This window comes from Vulpes lagopus, chromosome 2, assembly GCF_018345385.1.
Source record: "Vulpes lagopus strain Blue_001 chromosome 2, ASM1834538v1, whole genome shotgun sequence".
Taxonomy (NCBI): domain Eukaryota; kingdom Metazoa; phylum Chordata; class Mammalia; order Carnivora; family Canidae; genus Vulpes; species Vulpes lagopus.
This window is the reverse complement of record NC_054825.1, coordinates 47,118,329-47,144,969: the sequence shown is the minus strand read 5'-3', so window position 1 is coordinate 47,144,969 and position 26,641 is coordinate 47,118,329. Positions and strand designations below refer to the sequence as shown.

Below are 26,641 nucleotides of genomic sequence, written 5' to 3'. Positions count from 1 at the left end.
AAATGACATCATCACTACCATAATTTCTCCAGAATTCCCAGAGGAATATTTTTGACCAAACAAGCTTTATATTCACATACACTTGACATAGTTCTCTTCTCTTGCCTCAAGTCCAGTGATTTTATGTGTGAATCCCATTATGTTTTTTCAGTATAAGACATAAATACTGGCAGGTAAGCCAGCCGTAAAATACATTTAAAATAGAATTTAAGCCTAGAACAAGATAAAAATTCTTGACAGTGACAGCAAATGCCTTACATGGTCTGGTCCTGTATACCACTCCAATCTCACCTAGTTCATTATCTCCAGCCACCTGAGCCTCCTTGTTCCTCAAATACCAGAGCGCCTGCTATTTCTATCACGTGGAATGCTGCTCTGATCATCTAGGTCTCTGATCAACTATTGTATTTTCAGAGAGGGTTTTCCTGATTTTCTTAACAAGAAGAGCCAACCCTCTTCCCAATCCCAATTATGTCCTAACATCTTACTCTGCCTTGTTTTCTTCATAGCACTAATCACTGTCTAAAATTATTCTTCATAGCACTAATCTTACTCTGGCATCTTACTTACTCAAGGCATCTTACTCTGCCTTGTTTTCTTCATAGCACTAATCACTGTCTAAAATTATTCACTCATTTCCTTGTATATTGTCTGGCTCCCCTCCAAAGGTAACCACCAAGAGGGCAGGAGCTTTGTCTTGCTCACCAATGTATCCTTGGTGTCTAGAATAGTTATCTGGCACAGAGTAGGTTTAATAAACACTTATTAAATGAACAAATGAAAAATAATATGGCAGGTGTTGAGGTATATTGCATTTTTTTTCCCATTAAACTCATCTGGCAACGAAAGAAATTAAGATAACTGAAAATATGCAAAAAGTAATCAGTATCATATAAACTATAAGTCCCTCATATTTAACTTTTTAAAAAAGATTTATTCATGAGAGACACACAGAGAGATAGGCAGAGACACAGGTAGAGGGAGAAGCAGGCTCCATGCAGGAAGCCTGATGTGGGACTCGATCCCAGGACTCCAGGATCACGCTCTGGGCTGAAGGCGGCGCTAAACCGCTGAGCCAGCCGGGCTGCCCCCTCATATTTAATTTTTAAAAAACCAGTATTTCATTTTACTTTAGGACAGTGAAACATTGTACATTATAAAATGTGAGTCAACAAACCAAACATAAATTCTCAATTGGTAAGAGGAAAAAAACCCTAACTGAATAGAAACAGAGAGAAAAAAGGAAGGAAGGAAAGAAGGAAAGAAGGGAAGGGAAGGAAGAGAAGTTATGGCTGTCAAAGTTGTTTAACATATAGAAATGAAGTAAACTTATGGCAGTGAAATTTGGAGATAAAGGGCATATAACATTCATTATAACTTGAGTTAAGGCAATAGGCTGTTTAGGAACTTGAGACAATAGGTACTTACTGATAGTATTTAGCTTCAGAAGATTTATATACTTAAAAAATACTGTTATGTGTTTACATAATCATTGTTCAGGCTCACACTTTTATTAATATTTTATCATTCTTTTTATTAAAATTACACTGTTCAAATTAAGTCACACATGAATTTAGGAAGAAAATCACTTTGGTATATTATTTAAACCTTCTAGAATAAAATGCATGCAAGTTCTTCCAATCATGCACAACTAACAAGATGAGGTACAAAATGGACATTTATTTTTATTCTCAATAGAAGATCAGAGTTATAATAAGTTTCTCAGAAACCATTGTAACAAATTACTTCATGGTACAGAGTTGCCATAGAAATTTTCCTGGTGAATGGCAGGTGGGACAGCTGTTTCACATGCTTATTTCCCAAATGTAGAATTCAACAGAAAGGTATTAATAGAGGAAAACTTAATTCTTGAAAAGGAATATGTTAGAAATATAATTCTTTTTGCACGTCAATAATTTCAATCTAAATTACTCAAGCTAATTGGTTTGTTGTAATAGGAACCAATGCAAATAGATTTCATTAATAATGCAATCCAAGTATATGAAACTCTACCTCTATTTAAATTAATTCCCTTTGAAAATTTTCTGTAAGAGCCATAACTTCACCAGAAATGCTCACAGGGACCGATTCACAGATCCAACAGTATTACAAATGGACAAACTAATAAATATACAACATAAAAAAATAATAATCAAGGATGAGTCTCCTGGCTCCCAAATCATTTAATAGTATCAGACTTGGCTGTGATTACTATTATCTTCAAATTATTTAGGATAGTGACGTTCTAACTTGTGAATGTCAAATAAGTCCCATATGAATGCTGCTTCTGCATTAAGCTTAAATATTCAGTGTTTAATCTTGATCTGGAAATGCTGCTACCGTGGTTTGTTTCATAACTCAATATCCACCAAACGGATAAAAAGAAAAAAGAAACGAGGTGAAAGTGGGAGGTGGGGAGGTTTGTGGGCAGGATAATCTTCATGATCTTGGCAGGTGGGCATATTTTTGCCTTAGAGCTAAACACGTTTTGCTGATATTCAAGTATCCCAAAGTGAAAGATTTACAAGAGCAAAGAAGTAATTATGTGAGCGAAGATTTGAAAATCTATAGCACATCAAGTCATTTGATGTTGCATTTTTAGCAAGACTCTTCTTTCACTTGCACTGCTATGTAGGACAAATCGCTCTGCTCACTCTTGACATCCCAATCTGCATCTGGGTCTGAGTCACTGGAGTAGATGTCAAAGAGAGAGGTCCTTCTAGGCTGCAATCCGTCAGTCTGAGTAGTGGCATTACACAGTTGTGTTCCAAACACTTTCACTTTGGCCTGAATACCTGAAAGAGAAAAAACACAACTGCCCGTGAATTACATTTTGCTTGTCATTTATCTTTCATGTACAAAAGACAAATTCAATTATCAATCAGTTGAAGAGTCAAAACATACCAACACTCCGGTGAGGGGGTCTTTTCAGAGACAACTGTGTGCTTTTATGCACTGGGCCTTCTTCACAGTGAGTAGGTACTGAAGTGACACTATAAGATAGATTATTAGCAGGGACTTGTGTTTGTTTAACTTCATTTTCACATGTAATCTAAAAATATAAACCAGAGGAGAACTATATTAAAGGCAAGCCTGACTAGTGCGGTTTTATCTTTCAAAAGTGAGTTGTAAAAGAGTATAAACAATAGTTTTCAAGGTCACATATTAGGAAGACTGGAGTTTGAACCCAGGCAAGCTGGTTCCAAAGTCAAAGTTCTTAAGAACACTGCCATGCTGTTTTTTTTACTATATGCAAATCATAAATTGCCAAGCATTCTGGTTAAAAGGAAATCCGTTATTATTTGCTTACAACTCATTATTTTCCCCTAAATCAATACTATTAGCATTAAATTATTGGATATCATAGCAGTAGCATTATTCTAGAAAACCTAATATAGGCTACTAAGACCCAGGTTAAAGAAACTTTGTGAAAAACTTTTGTGAAGAGTCCCTTTGTAACAGGAATAATTACACCTAATCCTACTGAGGATTCGTGTTTATAAAATTATGATCAATTTCCACTGGCTGTAACTACTTCTAAGCCAAGCATTATGAAAGTCTAGAATAAGGACATATTTCTTTACAAAACAATTTATTCCTGAAAAAACAAATGGCATTTTAGGAATTGAATCAGGCTTTAAAAAATAAATTGTTTCCATTAGAACAAAGATACCTTTGATCACTAAGAAAAATTTGCATCATACAGAGAAGCAAAAATAAACTAAAATTTACCTATAATCTCTTTATTCATAGCTAACAACCTTGTATTTTGGAACTTTTTTGGTCTTTTCTGTGTGGTTTTTTGTTGTTGTTGTTGGGATAATCTGTTGTATAGTTTTGTTTTTTCTCTAATATATCATGTTTTGGGGCACCTGGGTGGCTCAGTTGGTTAGGCACCTGCCTTCAGCTCAGGTCATGACCTGGCTTTCTGCTCAGCCTACTTCTCCCTCTCCTCCAGATCCCCGTGCTTGTGCTCTCCTTCTCTCCATCAAATAAATAAATAAAATCTTAAAAATATGTTTCTATGCTATTGAATATTCTACATATTTTTTATCGCTGCTTACAATCTTTTGTACAGATATACTGTAACTGATTAAAACAATCTATATTGGAAAACTTTAGACATAAATCTTTTGTGCACATATCTGATTATTACTTCTTTTTTTTTTTTTTTTAAAGATTTATTTGAGAGAGCAAGATACAGCAAGCAAGCAAGTGAGCACTGAGTGAGGGGAGCAGCAGAGGGAAAGGGAGAAGCAGACTCTCCACTGAGCAGGGAGCCTGATGTGGGGCTTGATCCTAGGACCCTGGGGGTCATGACCTGAGCCGAAAGCAGACACTTACCCAACTGTGCTACCTGGGTACCTCAATTATTACTTTGTCACATTAACAGAATTTCCAAATTGTATTTATCAACTGGAACATAAGCCAAAAGAAAATATTTGAAATGAGGCAGAGAGAGACAAAAGTTTGGAAAATATAGAAAAGGTGACAAGACAGAGTAGAGAAGATGAAAAAGTATTATTTATGATATTAATTGTAGTACCAGAAGAGAGAGAAAATGAGATAGAAGCACTATTTGAACAAATAATATCTGAAAATTCACCAAAATGGATAGAAAACATTAAGATACAGTTTCACAAAAGCACTATTTGTATTTATCAAAGTAAAAACAAAGGAAGCCATACCTATGCCCTTTACAGTAAAACAGAGAAAAAATTAGAAGCAGTCGCAGGAAAAAGGTAACATTTTCTTCAAAGGGGCAACCATAGGAGGATAATGCCAAAACTCTAAGGATACAGAAAGACTGAAAATAAAAGGATATAAAAAGATGTACTATGCCAACACTAACCTAAAGAAAGCTGATGTTGCTATGTTAGCACTACATAATACAAAAATTGTTAGAAGATCAAATATGTAAACTCAAAATCAGAGCGGTAGATTTTTAACATGCCTCTCCCAGTATTACTTAATACAGTTAAGTAGACAAAATTCCATAAGGATAGAGAACATCTAAACATGATTAATAGACACATATGGATCACTGTACCCAACTGCAGAACATTCACCTCAAGTGCATATGGAATATTTACAAAAACTGACCTATGTTTTGCCTAATACAAATTTCAATACATTTCAAAGGATTAAATTCATATGCTGTATATTCTCTGGCTAAAGTGTAAATGACCTAGAAATCTACAACAAAAATAGAACTACAAAATGCCTGTAGGTTTGGTAATTTAAAAATCTACTTCTAAATAAACCAAGATAGGGGATCCCTGGGTGGCGCAGAGGTTTGGCGCCTGCCTTTGGCCCAGGGCACGATCCTGGAGACCCGGGATCGAATCCCACATCGGGCTCCCGGTGCATGGAGCCTGCTTCTCCCTCTGCCTATGTCTCTGCCTCTCTCTCTCTCTCTGTGACTATCATAAATAAATAAATAAATAAATAAATAAATAAATAAATAAATAAATAAATAAAAAATAACCCAAGATAAAAGAAATTTACAGTGAAAATAAAAAGGTATTTTAAGCTAAATAATAATATTCTGTATCAAAAACTTGTGCGACAGTTGATGCCATGCTTACAAGGGAATTTATAGTCTTATATACACAGAAGAGTATAAAAAATAGGCTTAATTTAGATTGAGGTTATTAACATCACATAAAAAACTATTCCACAAAATATTTCTAATATATTCTCATTTCAGGAGCCAATTTTTACTCTATTAATACCACTCTAGGGAATTCTACAATTAGGAAATAAGCATGTGAAACTCAGATGCCCCTTTGACCATTTATATGAAAATTATGAACCCCATGATCCAATTTAACTTGTTAAGAAGTTAAAAAAGAACAGTAAATAAAAATTTTAAAAATAGAGGATCCAAGAGTGAATTGTAATGTAAACTATGGACTTAGGATGATAGTGATATGTCAATGTAGGTTCGTCAGTTCCTTTCTTTTTTTCCCCCTCAGTTCTAACAAATGTACCACTCTGGTGGGGATCATGATATTAGAGGTACCTATGTATGTGTGGGGGCAGTAGGAATATGGGAAATCTCTCTATAGTCACCTCAATTTTGCTGTGAACTTAAAACCAAACAAAATGAAGTCTTAAAAAAATAATTTGAAAATACTGGAAAATTAAAAATTTAAGCAGCTGGGCAAAAATGGAAGTATTTGGTAATTCAATGTTTTGTCTTCACATAAGCAAGTTGGTTATTTTTTTTTTTTTTCTTTGTTTTTTTCGCCCCCTAAGCCCCGCCTGCGGCCCGGCCTGCACCCACCTGGGGCCCCCCCTGCGCCCACCTGGGGGACCCCCTGCGCCCACCGGAGGAGGTTCAGAGACACGCTGGAGCGTGCCCGGCCACGCGATGCCCCGGAGGACGTGGCGGGAGGGGCACGCGGGTTCCCCAAGGGCAGGAGCCTCAGTTTCCCCACACGCGGATGCCAGGGGAGGGAAGCAAAATATGGAACGCTTCACGAATTTGCGTGTCATCCTTGCGCAGGGGCCATGCTAATCTTCTCTGTATCGTTCCAATTTTAGTATATGTGCTGCCGAAGCGAGCACCAAGTTGGTTATTTTTAAGGTTTTTTTTGCATGAATATGTACAGATATCTTTGAATGAAGTTTTTACTTTTTAACAAGTTTAATGGAAAAACAGATATGAAAAGATCTCTATTAATCATTTACCTCAGTAATATATAAATCTAACCTATCAACTAAAAAATCAAAGTTGAAGAAATAAGTACAGAGAAGGATGAATGATAGAAAATGGAAAAAAAATACCAGAGAGAAGACCAACATGGCAGTTTATTCTTTGAAAAGACTAATAAAAATCGATAAACACCTGGTGAAGCAGATCTAAAACATAATAGAATGTTTTAAGCATTAAGCAGAAAGATACTGGTAAGTTGGTCTACATTTTTTTTTTTTTAAACAGGGATGGACTTTATTTATTTATTTATTTATTTATTTATTTTTATTTTTTTTTTAGGGATGGACTTTTTTAAGTAGTTTTTTTTTTTTTTTTAAGATTTATTTATTTATTCATTCAGAGAGAGTGAGAGAGAGGCAGAGACACAGGCAGAGAGAGGGAGAAGCAGGCTCCCTGCAGGGAGCCCGACGTGGGACTCGATCATGGGCCTCCAGGATCACTCCCCGGGCTGCAGGGGCTGCCCTAAGTTGGTCTACATTAAAATAAGAATTTCAGTACATCAAAAGACACTATTAAGAGTGAAGAGGCAAGCCACACTGGGAGAAGAGATTTGAAACATATTTAACTGACCAATTTATTAAGAGCCCCAAATCGACAAGAGTAAGGTAATCTACTATAAGAAAGGGCATATCACCAAAGAGGCTATCCACATGTTCAATTAACATTTGAAAAGGTGTTCCCTTACTAATTTCATTTACAAAACGGGAAATGCAAAGTAAACCACCAGTACACCGTGCAGAAGGACTCGAATGTGAAAGTCTGAAAAACCAAGTGAAGGCAAGAATGAGGAAAAATGTAAACTCTCATATGCTGCTGATAAAGTGTGGATTGGTACCACTATTTTAAAAAAATACTTGGGAGTAATTTATTGAAGTTCAACATAATACTATGTCCCAGCAATTCTAAGTATATACATCAGAAATTTTATATGTGCACATATAAAAAAAAGTGCACATGTTCAAAAATGCTTATAGCAGCATTACTTAAATTGCCCCCAAATGGTTACAACCCAAGTGTCCAAGTAGAGTAGAACAGATAAAAATTTTTTTGGCATATTCATACAATGGACTGCTATGTAATAATGAAAACAAATTACTGCTATATGCAACAATAGGGATGAATTCACAAATATAATGTTGAACAAAGAAGCCAGATGCAAGAATGCCTACATAAGGATTCCAATTTATGAAGCTTAAAAAAAAAAAAAAAAAAAGGCAAACTTGGTTTCTTTGAGGAGAGAAGGCTGCACCTCAGGTGATATAGGGGCCCTTGGGTTGCTAGCAATGATCTATTTCTTTGAGTTATCTTAGTTCAGTCTGTGACAATGACAATATTTGTGCACTTTCGTGCATATTTGTTACACTTCAGTTAAACAGTTTAAAAAATAAAGTTGGATAAAAAACAAGAATGCAAAATTAACACTTATGGAAAAATAATAATCATAGCCTCATGAAGCAAAATATCAGATAGTGAACAGTGCTCCTGAGAGCCCCCTTTCTCCTCAGAGTCCCTAATCTTTTCTCAAGCTCCATACAGATACAGAACATTCAGTTATATTTATCTACATATAGCATCAAATACCCAAAACAATACAATAATAGCTCCTCAATAACCTGGAAATTTGATTTTTAGTCAGCTGGTCCTGGAATTGGAAAAAGAGTGACTGGGGGAAGGAACCAGAGGTGGTGCAAACTGTCTTAGCAGTGTTACTAGGGTTCTCAATTCAGACCTGGCTAAAAGTGTACTGCTATCAACTCTAAACTCTTTTTAACCTTATATATTTTTAAAGTAACTAGTAATAAAACACAGTTTCCTAATAACTCTATCATAATATGGATTGTTAGAAATGGCTGGATATACACGCTAAATGGAAAACAGGTTTGGTGTGTACTCTGGATTTCCTCAATGCTAGCCTTTGCTACAAAATCTTTGTTTCACTAGCGTGGCTTTTCTTCTCCCAAGTTTTGGTTAGGTGGTATAATGTTGAGGAAGAGAAGCAGTGTAAGGGTGTGCATGGCATGTTTAATGTTTCTATCTTTTACTACATGTTTGCATCATGTATTTATAGATGTACCTATATGTGCTTAGGTAAGGGCTGGGTAAGCAGTGATAGTGGATAAAGTAAGAGGCAGATGTCTTGACTGGTTATAGCTTGGTGAGAAGAGTAACTGGCAGAGAACTGAAGACTATTACAGTGCAATAAAGTGTTGTTCAAATCACATAATCACTCCACAAATATTTAACGAATTCCTAAAGTTTGCAAAATATTGTCTAGATACTGCCAATACAATGATGAACATGTCAGACAGGATCCCTGCTCTCATGGAGCTTACATTCTAATGTGAAGACAAACATTAAGCAAACTACACAATTATTTCATGACAACTGTGCTGTTATTGAAGTATATGTGCTATCGAAGCATATGAAAAATATGAAGAATGGAAGTATTTATTTAGGGGATCAAAGGGGAAGGATGTCTGAATCGATTTTTAAATAATAAGACTTAATTGATGATGATAGGGTACAGGAGGGGCATAACTCCAGGGTATTACATGAAACAAATGAAGTGAAGGCTTGTTGGTAGGAATACAGCATGTTCAAAAGCCACAAAGATCAGCATGACTGGGGTATGCCGAGCAACAAGGACAGCGGCCTTGGATAGGACTGGTATGGTAGGCAGGACAGAAAGCACCCAAGGACTTGCAGACTGTGTTAATAATTTTGCTCTTTATTCTAGTAACTTCAGGATGCCTTAGAACAGTCTTAAACACCTACTCCATCCAATGTAGGAAGCGGGCTGGTATTGCAGAAAACGCTTTGTTCTGGCAATTGGACCTAGAGCAAATATTACAGGCTCGTGAAGGAAATTATTAATCTCTTGGATTGGCATCCCTGTCTATACAGTGAGTTTGGCTAGATGAGCCCTTAGTTTCCCTTCAGCTCTAAAATTCTACCAAAGCATCTGAATATTTAAAGCAGATACAGATCACCTGACTTCTTGGTGAACTCATCTCTAGGAATGAACATACTTTAGATCCAATTAAGAGTCATAATTTAATCGAGGTAATGGTGATAAGGCTGAAGTCTGATTATCTCAAAGAAGGCTGGGAAGTCTTAAGATGGGAAGTGGGGAAGAGAACAGCGACCAGATGCAAAGTCTAGTCAATGGATTAGTAACGTAGAAGAGGGCAAGGTGGGAAAATTCAGCTGAGATGATTTAACTTAGAGAAAGCCAGTCAAGAGAAAGTTTAGGAGTGGGAAGGAACCGTTATCAGCAAGCTCCATCTTCATCTGGAGCTCGGCATCCTCCTTCCCTCACCATTTCAGTGTTAGTTATAATGAACATTTCCGCTTAGCTAACGTATTATGCACAAACAGTTCCAAGTACACCTTTCCCTGAGATTTGCTCAAATGGAACCCTTTCTATTTAAAAAGTCTGCAGCAGGGGCACCTGAGTGGCTCAGGCCGTGACCCCAGGGTCCTGGAATCGAGTCCTGCATAGGGCTCCCTGTAGGGAGCCTACTTCTCCCTCTGCCTCTGTCTCTCCCTCCCTCTCTGTGCCTCTCATGAATAAATAGATAAAATCTTTAAAAAAAAAAAAAAAAAAAGGAGAGTGTGTGTTTGCCTGAGTTTGGGGGAGAAGAAGGTACAAGAAGTCTAATTCCACCATGTTCTTGCTAAGGGCCTGGGGATCCCCGCTACAGCACCCGCCTAGTCTCACGATGGGAGCCGAACGCTTGGAGGTAGGATGAGCTTCCCCAGGTGACACGAGTGGCAGAGCCGAAACACAGTGTGGGGGGCCTTCCACGACCCGGGGGGACTGCGGGGCCCCTCACCTGTGCGGGCGCGGCCCTCCTCCGCCCGGAGCACCGCGGGCTCTTCACCTGTGCGGGCGCGGCCCTCCTCGCCCCGAGCACCGCGGGGCCCCTCACCTGTGCGGGCGCGGCCCTCCTCGCCCCGAGCACCGCGGGGCCCCTCACCTGTGCGGGCGCGGCCCTCCTCCGCCCCGAGCACCGCGGGCTCCTCACCTGTGCGGGCGCGGCCCTCCTCCGCCCCGAGCACCGCGGGCTCCTCACCTGTGCGGGCGCGGCCCTCCTCCGCCCCGAGCACCGCGGGCTCCTCACCTGTGCGGGCGCGGCCCTCCTCCGCCCCGAGCACCGCGGGCCCCTCACCTGTGCGGGCGCGGCCCTCCTCGCCCCGAGCACCGCGGGCTCCTCACCTGTGCGGGCGCGGCCCTCCTCCGCCCCGAGCACCGCGGGCTCCTCACCTGTGCGGACGCCGCCCTCCTCCGCCCCGAGCACCGCGGGCTCCTCACCTGTGCGGGCGCGGCCCTCCTCCGCCCCGAGCACCGCGGGCTCCTCACCTGTGCGGACGCCGCCCTCCTCCGCCCCGAGCACCGCGGGGCCCCTCACCTGTGCGGACGCCGCCCTCCTCACCCGAGCACCGCGGGGCCCCTCACCTGTGCGGGCGCGGCCCTCCTCGCCCCGAGCACCGCGGGCCCCTCACCTGTGCGGGCGCGGCCCTCCTCCCCCGAGCACCGCGGGCCCCTCACCTGTGCGGGCGCGGCCCTCCTCGCCCCGAGCACCGCGGGCTCCTCACCTGTGCGGACGCCGCCCTCCTCCGCCCCGAGCACCGCGGGCTCCTCACCTGTGCGGGCGCGGCCCTCTTCCGCCCCGAGCACCGCGGGCTCCTCACCTGTGCGGACGCCGCCCTCCTCGCCCCGAGCACCGCGGGCTCCTCACCTGTGCGGACGCCGCCCTCCTCCGGGCCCCGGGCGGCGCGCAGCGGGCTGGGCTCGGGGGCGGGGCGGGCTGGGCCGCGGGGTCCGCCGGGGGCCCCGCCCCCCCTCGGCCGCCGTCGCCCCGGGGCGCTGGGGCGGACCCCGGGTGCAGGGTGGGCACGGCGCCCGCTACGAGCCTCAGGCGCTGGGAGAAGCGCAGGTTCTTCTGGAGGACCGAGGACGCGTCAAAGCAGGCGGGGGCGAAGTGGTCGGAGCAGATGACCGAGCGGTCGTTGCCCCCGTACCAGTCGGCGCGGCGGCCCCGCACGAAGCGGTCCCACAGCAGCCGCACCGCCCGGTCCTTGGGGAAGCGGAACAGCGACTTCCCGCACTTGGTGGTGTTGCCGCAGTGGGCGGCCACGCAGCGGGCGGGCATGGCGGCGCCCCCGGCCCCCGCGCCCCCGCCTGCACCTCCGGCCACCGGAAGTGCCGAGTTGGAGCCCCGCGGGCACCGCCCCCCGCGCGCCCGCGCTCCCCGAGCCCCGGCGGCGGCGGCGCGCACAGGGATCCAAATTTCGCGCGGGCGGAGCTGAGGCGGGCCGTAAAGGGGGACGGACCGGAAGTGGCGGTTGTCACGGCTACGGACGTGGCCGGCCTCTTCCCCCCATCCCCTCCTGCCCTTCCCCGCACTCCCGCTCGGGTTTGTACGAGGCCAGCAAAAGGAGGACGAGGAAGCGCGGCCGCACGGGACACCCCGCGCCCCCCCCTTGCCGGGCGGACAGCACCGGAGGCTCCAGCGAGGAGGAGCGAGGAGCCTTGGGCGCGGCGATTCGGGGAGAGGACCACACCGGAAGTGGCCGTCTCCATGGTAACCCCTGCGCGGTTGCCTGGGAGATGACCCCGGCCGGGGTCGGAGTCTCCGCGGTGTCGCGGCTGGGAGGGCGCGTCTAACGCATCCCGGGCTGTCTCCTGCCATGATTCCCGGCAAGTACCGCTCTGTCTCTGGCCGGGCTGCGAACAACGTAGGTTGAGCGTCCCGCTTTCCCTCCCCCCCCTTCGTGTGGTCCTTTCCGAGGGGCGTCTTTGTCCTAGTGATGGGCTGCGTTCCGGGGACCAGGGCCGCTGGGGCTCCGCTCCCGCTATTGTCTGGCCGAGGCTGGACCAAGGCCCAGGGAGGGCATGTCGTGTCGTGTGATGGGCACTCGAAGCCTCCTCCAGGGTCCTGGCTTCCCAGAAGGTGGAGCTGATGGTCTTCTGCGAAAGGCCGAGAGGTTCATCTCAGTTCTTGTAAGAGGTCAATCTCCCCCCCCCTTTTTTTTAATTAAGAAAAAACAATGTATTATTAATAGGCACCCCACCTCCTTCACCTGTGCCGTTGAGATACTTTCGTAGCCCTGCGATGGGCAAGTGTCAACGACCCCAGGTGCCAAGGTCGAGGGTTAAGTCGCTCGCAGACATGTTTGGAAGATAAATCCCAGCAAAACCTTTTAGATTTCCTCGTCGTGATTTCATTGTTTTCATCCGATCCTCAGAACAAGCTCCTTTACCACCAACATAGAGCAAGCCGCCTTCTGTGTGATGGAAGCGTTTGTTGCATCCTCGTTACTCGTTTGGGTGGGGGGGATGTGTGTGTAAGTCAAGAGCATGTTTTATGCTTTCATTTTTTTTTTCTTTTCTTTTCTTTCTTTCTTTTTTTTTACATTGCAGGTGAACTGTGGGCTCCACCTGGTTATTCAGACATCATCGCTTCCTGAGAAAAGCAAAGTAAGATACGAGCAGATTCGCATTTAAATCTAAGATATGTTACTTTATGATCTACACAAATAGCGTGATGTAAAGAGTAGAGCTAGAACAAATCTTTATTTTCTTTTTTTTTTATGAATTTATTTTTTATTGGCGTTCAGTTTGCCAACATATAGAATAACACCCAGTGCTCATCCTGTCAAGTGCCTTCCTCAGTGCCTGACACCCAGTCACCCCCACCCCCTGCCCATCTCCCTTTCCACCACCCCTAGTTCGTTTCCCAGTTAGAAGTCTTCCATGTTCTGTCTCCCTTTCTGATATTTCCCACTCATTTTTTTCCTTTCCCCTTTATTCCCTTTCACTATTTTTTATATTCCCCAAATGAACGAGAACATATAATGTTTGTCCTTCTCCGATTGACTTATTTCACTCAGCATAATACCCTCCAGTTCCATCCACGTTGAAGCAAATGGTGGGTATTTGTCGTTTCTAATGGAAATCTTTATTTTCTGACCACATAAAGTCTAAAAGGCGCTTTTAGAAACTCATTCTTATGTCACCAGTTACGAGAGCTGAGGTTTTGTTTTTTAATTTTAATTAATTAATTTATTTTTACATTTAAACATTTCTTAAGTTAGAATTGTTTTTTTAAAAAAATATTTTATTTACTTATTCATGAGAGACACAGAGAGGGAGAGAGAGTCAGAGACACAGGCAGAGGGAGAAGCAGGCTCCATGCAGGGAGCCGGGCATGGGACTCCATCCTAGGTCACCAGGATCACACCCCGGGCTGAAGGTGGCGCTAAACAGCTGTGCCACTAGGGTTTCCCTAGAATTCTTTTTGAAATTGATGACACATCATTGTGGAATTAGGAAAGTTTTTTCTTTCTTAGTAGTGGGTGAAATGATGGTATGACTTCCTACTGATGGCATCTTATAATAGATTAAATGTGGTAATTTAGGGGGATGCATCTACACACTCCATTTAAAATCAGGAGAAAATAATAGATTAGCAGTGAAAGTATATTGGGCTCAATGCTATTTAGAAGTGAAGCTATGAACATAAAATTATTCTTTCCCAAATTTGCACACAATATCCCCTGGCATTTCCATTATTTCTAGCATTAGATTTGACTTTTGAGATACACACGTGTTTTCCTTTCCCTCCTGTCTCAACATCGGCGTTCAGACATACTCATCGACCTCTCACAGAACTGTCTGAAGACACAAAACAATTTTACCCACTCCAACTATAACAGTTCAGTTTTTTCCCTAAAAGATTGTTCAATAGATGTCACTGGGGGAACTCTGAAGTGAAGGACAGAGTTTATCATCAACAGCATGAGGAGGGTAAGGAGGGGCATGAGGAGGGCTGATGGAAGGACACCATTAATCAAGGAGGCAGCAGTTGATTACATTATGTATGAAAATAAACTCTTGAAAAATAGACCATTTGATCATCTTGAGTAGGTGGCAATTAGCTAGATTAATTGAAAATATTCTTTATTATAATTGGATATGGATCCCCTCTAGAGCTTTGCTAATTGATTTCACTGGAGAAATCCTGTTTTATCATTGTAATGTATTTCTAGGGATTATACACCTCGTCCAAATTCTTTTCAAACCATTTGCTTTCTCTAGCGTGGACATATGTTCTGAGAAAATACCATTAACTCATATAACTCATAAAGGTATAATGCAAATGCAGCTATAATGTTTATAGTATGGAGGAATCAGAAGCCTCACAACTCTTTTAAGATAAGTATTTAGGGTTTTTTTAGTGGCTAATCATGAGTGCCTGTTTTGGTTCTGTTTTTCTCAATCTTCCTATCAAGTAATTTAAAATCAATTTACAGAAAAACCCTTCTTAGAAGGTTTAGATATACAATTTTATTATAATTGGAGTCTTAAATTCTGATGATAAAAACAGTGATTTTTCTTCAACAGAATTTACTTTTTGTATGGTTTTTGCTTTTGTTTTCTAGAAAATGGTTCTTTTAATCATTTATTTGTGGTGGGGTTGTGGAGGAATTGCGAGTGGTCTGAAGTGTGGTTTCATCTGACCTCATGAAATTGATTCGGGTGTGTGTGTGTGTGTGTGTGTGTGTGTATGTGTGAAAAAACTCATGACATAAAATTTGTCATTTTAGCCATTTTATGTTGTACAAATTAGTGGTATTAAATACACTCACAAGAGTGTACAGCCATCATCACTGTGCAGTTCCAGAACTTTGTGTCCCTCAAAAGGAGTCCCTGTGCACATTAAAGAATCACTCCCCATTCCCTCTTCCCACCTTCTTTGAAATTCACAAATCTGTTCTCTGTCTCTGTAGATTTTTTTTTATTATCAGTATTTCATAGAATCATACACAGTGTGCCATTTTGTGTCTGGCTTCTTTCACTCAGCATGTTTTAAAGGTTCATTTCTTTTGTGGCTTGTGTCAGTATTGTACATAATTTTATAATTCTCTTCATTACTTGCTGTTAAATTTTTCCCCACATGTTTTTTAGGTTGAATTCAAGCTAAATAAAGAAACGCCATCATTCTCTGGTCGACTCTTACAACATGATCTTGAAAGAAACTACTCAAGTAGGCAAGGTATTGTCAGCAAGTGGAGATCAGACTTATCTTCTTTCAGTAATATTGTTTAATAATATCAACTACCTAAATCCAAATAGACCTGAACTAAAAATGAGATGGTTCTTTATCCAATGGTTCATTAGTCAAATTGATTTGCTATTTATTTGGATCAGAATTGATTTTATGTGTACAGCATAGTAGATTATTTCCAATACAGAAAAAGCAGTTGTACTGTAGTTTGAGGGTGGGCTATGTACAATAGAAAGGGAAAGAATCTTCCAAATACTGTCTTAGAACTAGGAAAAGTGGCTAATTAATGAGGGTAAGCCTATGGGAACATAGATGTCTAGGAAATAAGGAAACCATGGAAAGAGTGAAAGTCAGGAGTAGAAAAGAAAATCTCTTTTCTAACTAGTGCGTATAACTATATTGTTTTATATCAAAGGCCTTATACTTTGGTGTGCATCACCTGAGATTTTGTTAGAAAGTCAGGTTCTTAGTATTCTCCTTCCTTTCTTCTTCTTCCCCTTTTTGATTTTGTAGCTCTTTAGTGGTATTTGGAAATGTGCATTTTAATGCCTTGAGTGATTCTGATGGATGTGGTTTGTGGACCACCTTTTGAAAAACAATGCCTTATATTATCTGGTTATATTTCTGAAATGTATTTTTCAGTTCAAGGAGAAATTTCCTTTAGCATATCTGAGTTGTCAGTTGGTTGCGAACAACTGCTAGCCATTTGTAATGAGCTAGTGTTAAAAGCACTACAGAATCCTTTTATACTGTACCATCCCTATCTCCTAGGAGTTTGTATGAGAGGGTTGATCTATATAGGTGTGCCCGGATTGTTCATCTCATTACTGCATGAGCATGTGGGCATCTGGAATATTTAGCTAGTTGTTTTGTTTGTTTTGTTACTGCTGGACTTTCCTCTTGGGCCCATCAAATCTGACATGACTTTTCTCTTTCTTATATCCTTCAGTCTTGTCTTAGCCAATTCCCAGATATGGCATCAACCTACCTGCAGTTCCACACTGCAGGAAGCATCTGCTTTGCTCTCTTTGGTTTAGTTTAGTAGATATTTATTGAGTGTGTACTATATGCTAGACACTGTATTAGGAACAGAGTTATAGATATGAACCTGAAAATTCTCAAGTAGGACTTTTTATGTTTGCACTGAGAATTTCCTTCACTTAAAAAAAAATATTCATTGGCAGAGAGAGAGCATAATCAGAGCAAGCAGCAGGCAAAGGGAGAGGGAGAAGCAGGCTCCCTGAGGAGCAGGGAGCATGATATAGGGCTTGATCCCAGGACCCTGGAATCACGACCTGAGCCATAGGCAGGTGCTCAACCAACTGAGCCACCCAGGCATCCCCTCCTTTACATTTTTAATAATAATATCTTGTATTTTGCTTTCTAAGTCGTGAGTCAAATTTATGTATTTTATGCTATTCTCAAGTTAGAAGAGGAAGTTGTTATACAGATTTCTGGATGACTGGCCAAGGATATTTTTTTAAGTGGTAAGGTATTAGTAGATAGACCATTTGGCATGTAGCTGGGGTTTTTGTGACTTCTATACTCATCATTCTATGTGCAAAGGCATAAACCTTTGGAGAAATTATGAGTAGAACTTTATCAGGAAAGTTTGGGAATCTTTATCTAATAAACTGCATTCTGATACCCAATTATTCTAATTAATTTCACCCCATTTCCCATTTTTTCAAAATTAATTAAATGTATACAATAGCTAATCAGCATAAATTAATCAATGGTACTGTCAGTCTAAAGGAAAGAAGCTCTGTGTTTTAGTCTGATAAGTCTAAAACTTGGCATGTAATTTCTTTTGGACTCCTTAGAATATTATTAACAGTTAATCCCTACCTATATCCTTGAGATTTTGTAAGAGTCAGATATTCCAGGGATATAATAAAATCTCAGTTAATCAGAATTTAATTTATTAAATCCCTTAATTAAGAATTCTAAAATATGTATGTAGAGGGGAAGAGGCAATGTTTCACTCTTAAGATCATGATAAATCAGCAGAAAATCTAGAATTAGTATCTCAAAGATAAGGCTGAGTAGATCATATATAAATGACCATGTTCTGTATCATCCATCCACCCATTTTTCCATCCATCCACTTATCCATCCATTCATCCACGTATCTAAGGTATAGTTCAGAAAGATTCTTCTTGAATATAGACATTATTGAAAGAATGGTCAGAGTTTTAAAAAAGATTTATTCATTTATTTGACAGAGAGAGCATGAGGTGGCTGGTGGGGGGCTAAGGGGGGAAGAGGGTGAGAAAATCTCAGGCAGACTCCATGCTGAGCATGGAGTGGGATGCTTAACTGCACCACCCAGGTGCCTCTGGTTAGCATTTTCATACTAAAATACAAGACTTTCGTGTTTTTTTTTTTTTTAACAGAAATAGTATATGCAAAATAGATTTCCAATTAACCTTTAGTAAATTGGAAAATCAATTAATTAATTTATTGATTTTGGATTCAGCCAGGAATATAGAGTCTAAAATGAGGTCTGGCTCCCAAAGAACCTATGCCTTTAATTGGGAAAACAGGGGCTTAATATCTAGTAAATTAAATAGTGACATATGAAATAACAGAAAATGTTTCAATTAAAATTTTGCCACATAGTAATATGGTTTATATGTAGGGCGAAGCATCCCACAAATATATATGGGAGTTTGATATATAAATATATGTGCATATATGTGGTTACATATATATCCACATAAATATGTGGATATGTCAATTATAGATCAGTCTAGTTTCCAATCATTTAGAGGATCTTTTTTTGTGTGTCTTAAGGCCTTTCTCCATAGTCATTCTCATTCCTTGCTATTTGTCGTGAGACGTATATCACACTGATGGTGAAAGTAAACTCATCATGGGGATAGGGATTATGACTCCTGTGTATGATAAGAGCTGAAAAATGTAAGGATAAAACTCCTTTAAGCATAGATGAAACTACTCTTTGATTATTTCCTCTGTACCCCCCAGTCTTTTAAAGTTTAAATCTGCCTCTTAAATTGAGAATTAACATGAAGTTTTAACACAATAATTTAAAAACCTAACTCTGATGCTAATGAGAGAAATCAAGGTGGTCTGTTGTTTGTGGAGTTTTACCTTTATCATCTTTAGCTGACCTGTTACACCTTAATCAGTTAATCCTTAGACTACTTTTGTTCCTTCCTGGGTTTGTTTGTTTGTTTGTTTTTACCTATCTGAATTTTGATTTCTAAATCAGTTTACTGAATCATGATTGCCATGGTATCTTGCTAGGAGCTAAATCCTGTCACAAGAGCAGTTTACTGGTGAACATGTCAGTTCTGAGTGACTATATTCTAGAACATTATTTTTTTGATGTTTCATGATACTTAGAAAAGTGGAGGGGATCCCTGGGTGGCGCAGCGGTTTGGCGCCTGCCTTTGGCCCAGGGCGCGATCCTGGAGACCCGGGATCGAATCCCACGTCGGGCTCCCGGTGCATGGAGCCTGCTTCTCCCTCTGCCTGTGTCTCTGCCTCTCTCTATCTCTCTGTGACTATCATAAATAAATAAAAATTAAAAAAAAAAAAAAAAAGAAAAGTGGAGTATGAGCACTGATTATTTTGCACAAGAAGCTAGATATGTGATACTTCGGTTTATACTTTGTAGACTCATAGAAGCTAGCAAATATCATTGCTTGACAGTTTTTTTTTAAAAAAGATTTTATTTGTTTATTTGAGAGAGAGAGAGAGATAGAGAAAGAGAGAGAACACGAGTGGAGGGGAAGAGCAGAAGCAGAGGGTGAAGCCAACTCCTCACTGAGCAGGGAGTCCCATATGCAGGGCTCAGTCCCAAAACCATGAGATTATGACCTGAGCCAAAGACAGATGCTTTACTGACTGAGCCACCTAGGACCCCCTCTTGAAAGCTTTTTAATAGTATCTATATAGAACTTGATTTTAAGTTGTCATCATACTGTATGATGGTCTCCCAAGGAGTATGGTAGCTTCCTAGATTTGTGTTATTCTTTTCACCATATTGGTTTGTTTAAGCAGAATAATTCTTTGGTAACCATCATTTCTATTTTACTGCTTATCGCTCCCTTCAACATCATTTGCTTCTTTTAGGAAATTTTCTCTTAATAGGAGAAAACAGTAGATTTCCTCTGATGTTCAGACTGACCCCTTTGACCCCACTACTCAAATCTTACTTCATTTCTGGAATTTCCCAGCATCTCTTCTCGACCATCCTACATTCTTCTGGGTCTTTAAAATATACTTTAATATCCACCTTCTCCCAAACCCATGTGTAATCATCTTCTTAAATGCCAAATAACTGTCACATTTGTGTATGAATATATAACAGGTACTATTTCTTTTATTCTGCATTTCGTTTTACGTAGTCTATTTCATATTGCTTGCCCGTTAGATTGAAAGCTACTTAATGGCAGTCTGGTGTATAGGACCAACAGCCTCTAAACCTCTTGGGAGGATCATATGCCCCGTGGACCCTAACTACAAATGTACAGTGTTTATCCACATCCATTGGTCTCTGCAATATTCTCTACTAATGGTAGCTGAAGATACAAAGAATCTGCTATCCAAAACTACTTTCTCTGTATTTCCAGGAGCAAAGTTATGTATTGTGTAGCTTTGTGATAAACTTTTTGATATTTTGAAGGAGATGGAAGAGTAATAAGCCCTTCGCCTCGTAATAAATCATCATGCATCTCATCCACAACAAACGTGACAGAACTATGTGGGCTGGAAATGAAAACTACCATGAGCTCCTTATCAGCCTTTGGAGATTCTTCCATTCAGACACCTTCAAAGTCCAGAATCCGGCAGGGCTGTCATAGTGCTGGCCCAAATGTATCTGGTAATGAGGGACTATCATCTCAGTTTTAAGAGAGTTAAAATTTAGTACAAGGAGTCAGCATTATAAAGGGGTAAATATAGTGCTAGAGTAGCTCTATACTTTCAACCAATCTGTAAAGCAAGGGAAAAATTATTTGGTATATACAGAACATGTAGTTCAGGGCTGAGGAGGAAAGGAACAAACTCAGATGTAGTAATTAATTTTTTCCTTAGAGAGCTATGGAAACTGTACTTTCCAGAAAAGATATTTGTAGATGCCAAACTTCCCCAAATATAAGGTGACTTTAGTTTCAAGATTTTAAGGTTTTTCTTAATCAAGTAATTTGTATATAATTTTCAATAGGTGATCATATTAATCTGGCAAGCTCATCAATGCCGTCATTTCCCATTTTGCAACGTTCTTCTGAAGAGAAAATTCTGTACTCAGACAGGTTGACCCTAGAAAGGTAAGGACAATTTCTTTTCTTTTTTTGATGAGATAATACATAAACACGGTACAAGATTGGAAAGATAGAGAAGTGTCTCTCTCTTCTCTTGTTCTTTAGCTCTCCAGTTCTTCCACATAGGTATAAACACTGTTACCAATTTTTTATTTATCCTTCCAGGGGTGGGAGGAGGGATTTTTATAGTTATGTAACAGTGCTTACCTATACCCTGGAAGAGTAGTTTAGCAGTTCTAGACTATGACATTGATAAAAATGGATTTTAGGATAGAATAATTTATAATATAGTCCTCATATGGGCCCTTCTAGGCCCTATCCAGTTAAGTTCCTGTTACCTCACTGGCCTGACCTCCTAATTTCTCCTTCATTCACTTTACTGAAATTACACTTGCCTCCTTGGTGCCCCTTAAATACACCAAGTGTGCCTATACCATAGGACTTTTGCACTTGATCTTCCCTTTGCATAGAATACTGTGCCCCCACGTGTCTGTAGGCTCATTCCCTAACTTCTTTCAGGTCTTTACTCAAATGTCATTATGTCGGGGATGACCTTTCCCAGCCAACATCTCCAAAACTACTACCCCTTCCACCCTGACACTCCCTAAGCCCCTTCTCTGCCCTATCTTTCTTCTGAGCATTTATCACCCTCTAATGTATGAAGTATTTTACTTATCAAGTTTATTGTTTATCTCCTTCTACTAGAATATAAACTCCACAAACACTGGGAGTTTTATTCAGTTCTGTATCCCCAGCACCTAGAACAGAGCCTGGGACAAAATAGGCTAAAAATTTTTTGAATGAGTGAATATATTTAGGAATTGATCTTTAGCTTTAAATCTAGGAAGCCTTTGAATCCTCCTACACTGTGGTAGGAATGCAAATTGGTACAGCCACTCTGGAAAACAGCATGGAGGTTCCTCAGAAAGTTAAAAATAGAGCTACCCTATGAGCCAACAATTGCACTACTAGGCATTTATCCAAAGGATACAAACATAGTGATTCAAAGGGGCACATGCACCCCAATGTTTTTAGCAGCAATGTCCACAATAGCCAAAATATGGAAAGAGCCCAGATGTCCATCAATAGAGGAATAGATAAAGAAGAGGTATATTTACATACATATATGTATATATGTATGTGTGTATGTATATATATATACTGTACATATACGTGTGTACATACATATATATGAATATACATACAATGGAATATTACTTATCCATCAAAAATAATGAAATCTTGCCATTTGCAACATTGTGAATGGAACTAGAAGGCATTCTGCTAAGCGAAATAACTCATTCAGGGAGACAAATACCATATGATTTCACTCATGTGGAATTTTAGAAAGAAAACAGATGAACATAGGGGAAGGGAAGGAAAAATAAAATAAGAAGAAAACAGAGAGGGAGGCAAACCATAAGAGACTCTTAACTATAGAGAACAAACTGAGGGTTGTTGGACGGGAGCTGGGTGGGGGGACGGGGTAACTGGGTGATGGACTTAAGGAGGGCACATGATGTAGTGAGCACTGGATGTTATATGCAACTGATGGATCACTAAATTCTATCCCTGAAACTAATAATGCAGTATATGTTGCCTAAGTTGAATTTAAATGAAAAAAAAAAATAACTCTAGGAAGCCCTTATCAATACAATGGTAGATGAAGCACCACCATCCTACCTTAGTGCTATAACCAGCCTAGAGAAACTATTTCTGCTATACAGCATAGTAGTGCATTTCCAAGAGCAAATTGTTAAGCAGACTTCTTACTTGAGCAGTGCACACTTGACAGTGAACTGTCATAGACCATCTGTGTGTGTAGTTGGGGAAAAAGCTCTCTGGAGGGTGTGATGTGTTGTATTGTAGGCAGAGCACCACTTGAGGGCACCAGCTCTCATGACAGTTTTGCAGTATTGTTGATTTTGTGATCCTAATGCTACCTAATATTTGTAACTTTCCTGATATCCTTTTAATGTTTTGAGGGATTTTATGGTAATTTTTAGCTTAGTCTTTTAAGTCCAAGAACAGTACCTCAGTCCTTCAGTTGTGTGTGCCTTGATATTAACAGGAGCCAATGTTTGTGAGATTGTCACTGGTCCTTGTATCACGGACATCTAGGGTGAAGGTGCAGACATTGGTTAGGTGGAGACTTGCTTACCGAGGAAAGGCAGGATCAGGGGAATTGACTCTGCCTCACAGGCTCGTTGTGAAATGGCAGGATCACAAAGATGCCAGAAGCTCAGGCATAATGTGAGCAGTACCAGAATGTGCAGTCAAGAGTTGGGTTAGCAGCAAAGCCCTTTGGAATCATTATTTGAGAGCCAGTGGTAACAGCAGTGGTTTCCAAAGGCAGATCTGCCATGCTGTACTACTTCTGCGCCAGGAGATTGAGGGATCCAGAGGAGACTCCAGACTGAGAAGAAGTGTTAGAGAGCTAGACTCTGGCTGTCCTGGGAGTTAGGAGTACCAGCATCAAGTAGGAAATACAGAGGCAGAAATATAGTCTAATAAATACCTGGTGTTAGGGCAGGAGGTATAACAAATCAGGGATTTTGTAGGCAGAACAATCCCTTCTGGAGAGCACTGGCTTATTATGTATGTGTGTTTGCTTGTTTTGCTTCATGGCAGGGACTTAGGGGGCAAAGGGGTGGACACATGAGCCTTGCAGTTGGGACTTAGTCACTGGATTTGGAATCTGAGAAAGTGACTTTACTTCAAGCTACAGTGGCTTATGTAACAGGGAGGCCAAGATTATTTCTTTTCCTTTCTCAGTGATGACTGACTCAGAAATTGGGTGAACTAGAAGCTGGGGGTATTGGTAAGTTTAACAGAGAAAGAGGAAGACTGAAGCAGGAAAAAGGAGACAAAGTTTTTTGCTAAGTTGATAAGTAAAGATACAGATTTTAAACTAGAAAACTTTCTTTTATTAATTTATACTTTACAAGGTAAGGAGCAAATGTGGTAGTATTGAATGCATGAATGAATTCTAAGTACTAAGCGCACATTAAAAGATTTCAACCACAATTTCACTCATGCTTGTAGCACTCTTATTTTTTTTAAAGGTTATATTCGCTTGATTTTTACTGAAAGGAAATAGTTCTAATAAGTCTCCACATTAGAGTTGTTCACATGCTGATCAGTACAGCTACATTTTCATGTTGAAAACCTCAGAGTGGAATCATTCCTCTCTGGCCATTTTATTAGAGTAGTAGAATTCTTAAAGGGCCCTGTACATATTTACTTCACATGTAATACACAATAACTTTTCACATAATTGATGCTTTAGTGTTTCAAATACAGCTAAAAGCATGTATTAGTAAGGTTTCATCCTATCCTATAGCATTCTGAATGTTCTGCAAAGTCTAAAGTTAATGTTGAACATGTAAATACTCTTAAAATCTGTGCTTCTAAGGAAATGTGTAATAAGGACCACCTGCCCATTAATGGATTTCAGGATGAAACTGTATTCATGAAAGTGAACTGTAGATGGCTGAATTTCTTGCTCAGGAGTCTGTGATTCCATGAGAGACCTGTGTATGAGTTGTGTTTTTTTTCCCTTACGACTTAGTTGCCTGGGTATTCTTAGCATCAGTGGATTGATGGCAAGGGTATTTCTCTGGTTATGTGACATGGTTCTTTGAATCATTTGAATTTTCAGAAGGCAATTACATTGAGTGTTTTCTGATGTTATGTCAATTTTATGAGAAATAATCAATATTGGAGACTTTTCTTAATACGAGAGCTTAGACTTAATTTTAGTAATTGCCTGTCAAAGCGTATTGTTTTATAGAAATAATTTATAATTAGATCTAGGATATTCAGGTTCTGGAGGCAAGAAAGGATTCTGTTTATTTTTTTCTTCTCACAGTGTGGGAGCACAAAGATACCATTAATTATATTTGTAATAAGAGGAGACAGGTTATCACATCGAAACTATATTAACTTTTTAAAATGTTTTCTAGGCAAAAGCTGACTGTATGTCCTATCATTGATGGAGAAGAACACCTTCGTTTATTGAACTTCCAACACAATTTTATAACTCGGATCCAAAATATTTCTAATCTACAGAGGCTAATATTCTTGGATTTATATGATAACCAAATTGAAGAAATCAGTGGGCTTTCTACTCTGAGATCCCTCCGTGTCCTTCTGCTGGGGAAAAACAGGTAATCTTTATAGAACAGATTTGTTTATTTACTTGGGGCTAATGTTGAGACTTCTGGTGTTTGATAGCAATTCAGAATTGAAGAATCCTTAAGAAACTAATAGATAAAAAAAAAAAAGAAACGAATAGACTAAAATTTGGTAAGATTATTTGAATGGATTAAGATTCCGTCATAATTTGTTTTATGAGATTCAGTCTGACAGACCAAATAATATTTATGGAATGCATATTTTATTATTTCCATTACTTCCCAGTGCTCTATCTTACATGGAAGTAAATAGCAGACTTTGGCCTTAACTTTATATTTTCTTGAGCTATCTCATAAGCAACCGTGTATAATTCACTTTCATCTTGTGTGTTTCACTTATAATCCCTCTCTGTACCTGACTGTGGGTGGACATTTGATATTTCATGTTTGTTAAATTACTGATTGATTCTTGTTCAGATGGTGTTCTCGGTATGCATGTAATATTACATCCTATATGAGCTTCCCCAGTTCCTTTTCTAAGCTCTGTTGAGTAGTGCAGTTACATAATTTCTGACTGATAGTTGTCTATGACTTTTTTCACCATTCTGTTTTACTGGATAGCTTTCACAATGCCTACAAAGAAGGGCTGTTTAGCCAACTCCAAAAATGATTTTTATATGATCAAATGATGAATTTTAGTTACAGTATTACACCCAAGCTTGGTTCCCCTCCCCACCACTTTCTCCCTGACACCATGGATCTCCAATTACCTCTTTATTCTCACTGGTCAGTGGTAATATAAGGTATTTTTCCAATATCATGCCCCAGAATCCCAGGCTCTTGTCTCTTCTCTGTGTTTACGACCAGTATAGTTCCTACCAAAGTAGTTTATTGTCTATACTTGGTTCAAGTGTTATACTTTAAACCAAACATTATGGCAGCTGGAGGGAATTTGGGGAAATTAAAGGAGCATGGAGTATTAGAGCTTAAACTGACTTCAGAGATCAGCTCTCTTATTCACAGAAGAAGAAATGGAGATGTAAAGGGACTTTTGCAGGTTATATATGTATAAACTGTATGCAGTAGGAATATGCCAGCAGAGTAGTTTATGGAGTAAAGTAAGAAGTCAACTTTTCATACATTTAAGGCATTCCCTTTAGGTGCTCCCTGTTCTCTCTCCCAGAGATTTCTTAACTAGTTTCTAGTCTGTGGAGTTTTTGATTTGTTTGCATAGCTTCCATTTGTTTTTTAGCACCATTACTTTATGGCCTCCTTTCAGTCCTGGAGTTTTTTCCTAGTGGCATTTTTAATCTCCTTTGCTAGTTTTAAACATAGTATCTAAGAGCTGCTCCTGGATCCCAGTGTTTTAAATTATCTCTCAACTGACTTTTCTTCCTACATCTCCCTTGCAGCTTCTCT

The 26,641-nt window shown here is 40.3% G+C and overlaps 2 protein-coding genes and 1 non-coding gene across 5 annotated transcripts in view; 1 reads left to right on the top strand and 2 right to left on the bottom strand.

The window, feature by feature from the left end:
* Window positions 1–1,660: 1,660 nt before the first annotated feature.
* Window positions 1,661–11,898, bottom strand: THAP10 (THAP domain containing 10). The gene is made up of 3 exons (XM_041736270.1): window positions 11,464–11,898; window positions 2,905–3,052; window positions 1,661–2,795 (listed from the first exon to the last, which is right to left on the bottom strand). Exons 1-3 carry the CDS (start codon window positions 11,875–11,877, stop codon window positions 2,599–2,601), a joined length of 759 nt encoding a protein of 252 aa, XP_041592204.1. The 5' UTR covers window positions 11,878–11,898; the 3' UTR covers window positions 1,661–2,598.
* LOC121485884 lies at window positions 6,467–6,573 on the bottom strand. Its single transcript, XR_005986390.1, has one exon. It is a non-coding gene; the product is annotated as a U6 spliceosomal RNA (small nuclear RNA).
* Window positions 11,899–12,167: 269 nt separating the features above from the next.
* The window catches only part of LRRC49 (leucine rich repeat containing 49), a 150,523-nt gene continuing 136,049 nt past the window's right edge, over window positions 12,168–26,641 (top strand). Inside the window, exons 1-6 of one of the 3 annotated variants that reach the window (XM_041736103.1) lie at window positions 12,168–12,463; window positions 13,149–13,205; window positions 15,696–15,783; window positions 20,450–20,647; window positions 20,990–21,092; window positions 25,052–25,255. In XM_041736103.1, the coding sequence (XP_041592037.1) occupies window positions 12,416–12,463; window positions 13,149–13,205; window positions 15,696–15,783; window positions 20,450–20,647; window positions 20,990–21,092; window positions 25,052–25,255 (698 nt within the window). In that variant the 5' untranslated portion in view covers window positions 12,168–12,415. Of the gene's footprint in view, window positions 12,464–13,148; window positions 13,206–15,695; window positions 15,784–18,177; window positions 18,356–20,449; window positions 20,648–20,989; window positions 21,093–25,051; window positions 25,256–26,641 lie in introns of those variants that run through there. The other 2 variants (XM_041736112.1, XM_041736130.1) reach the window with 2 other exon arrangements.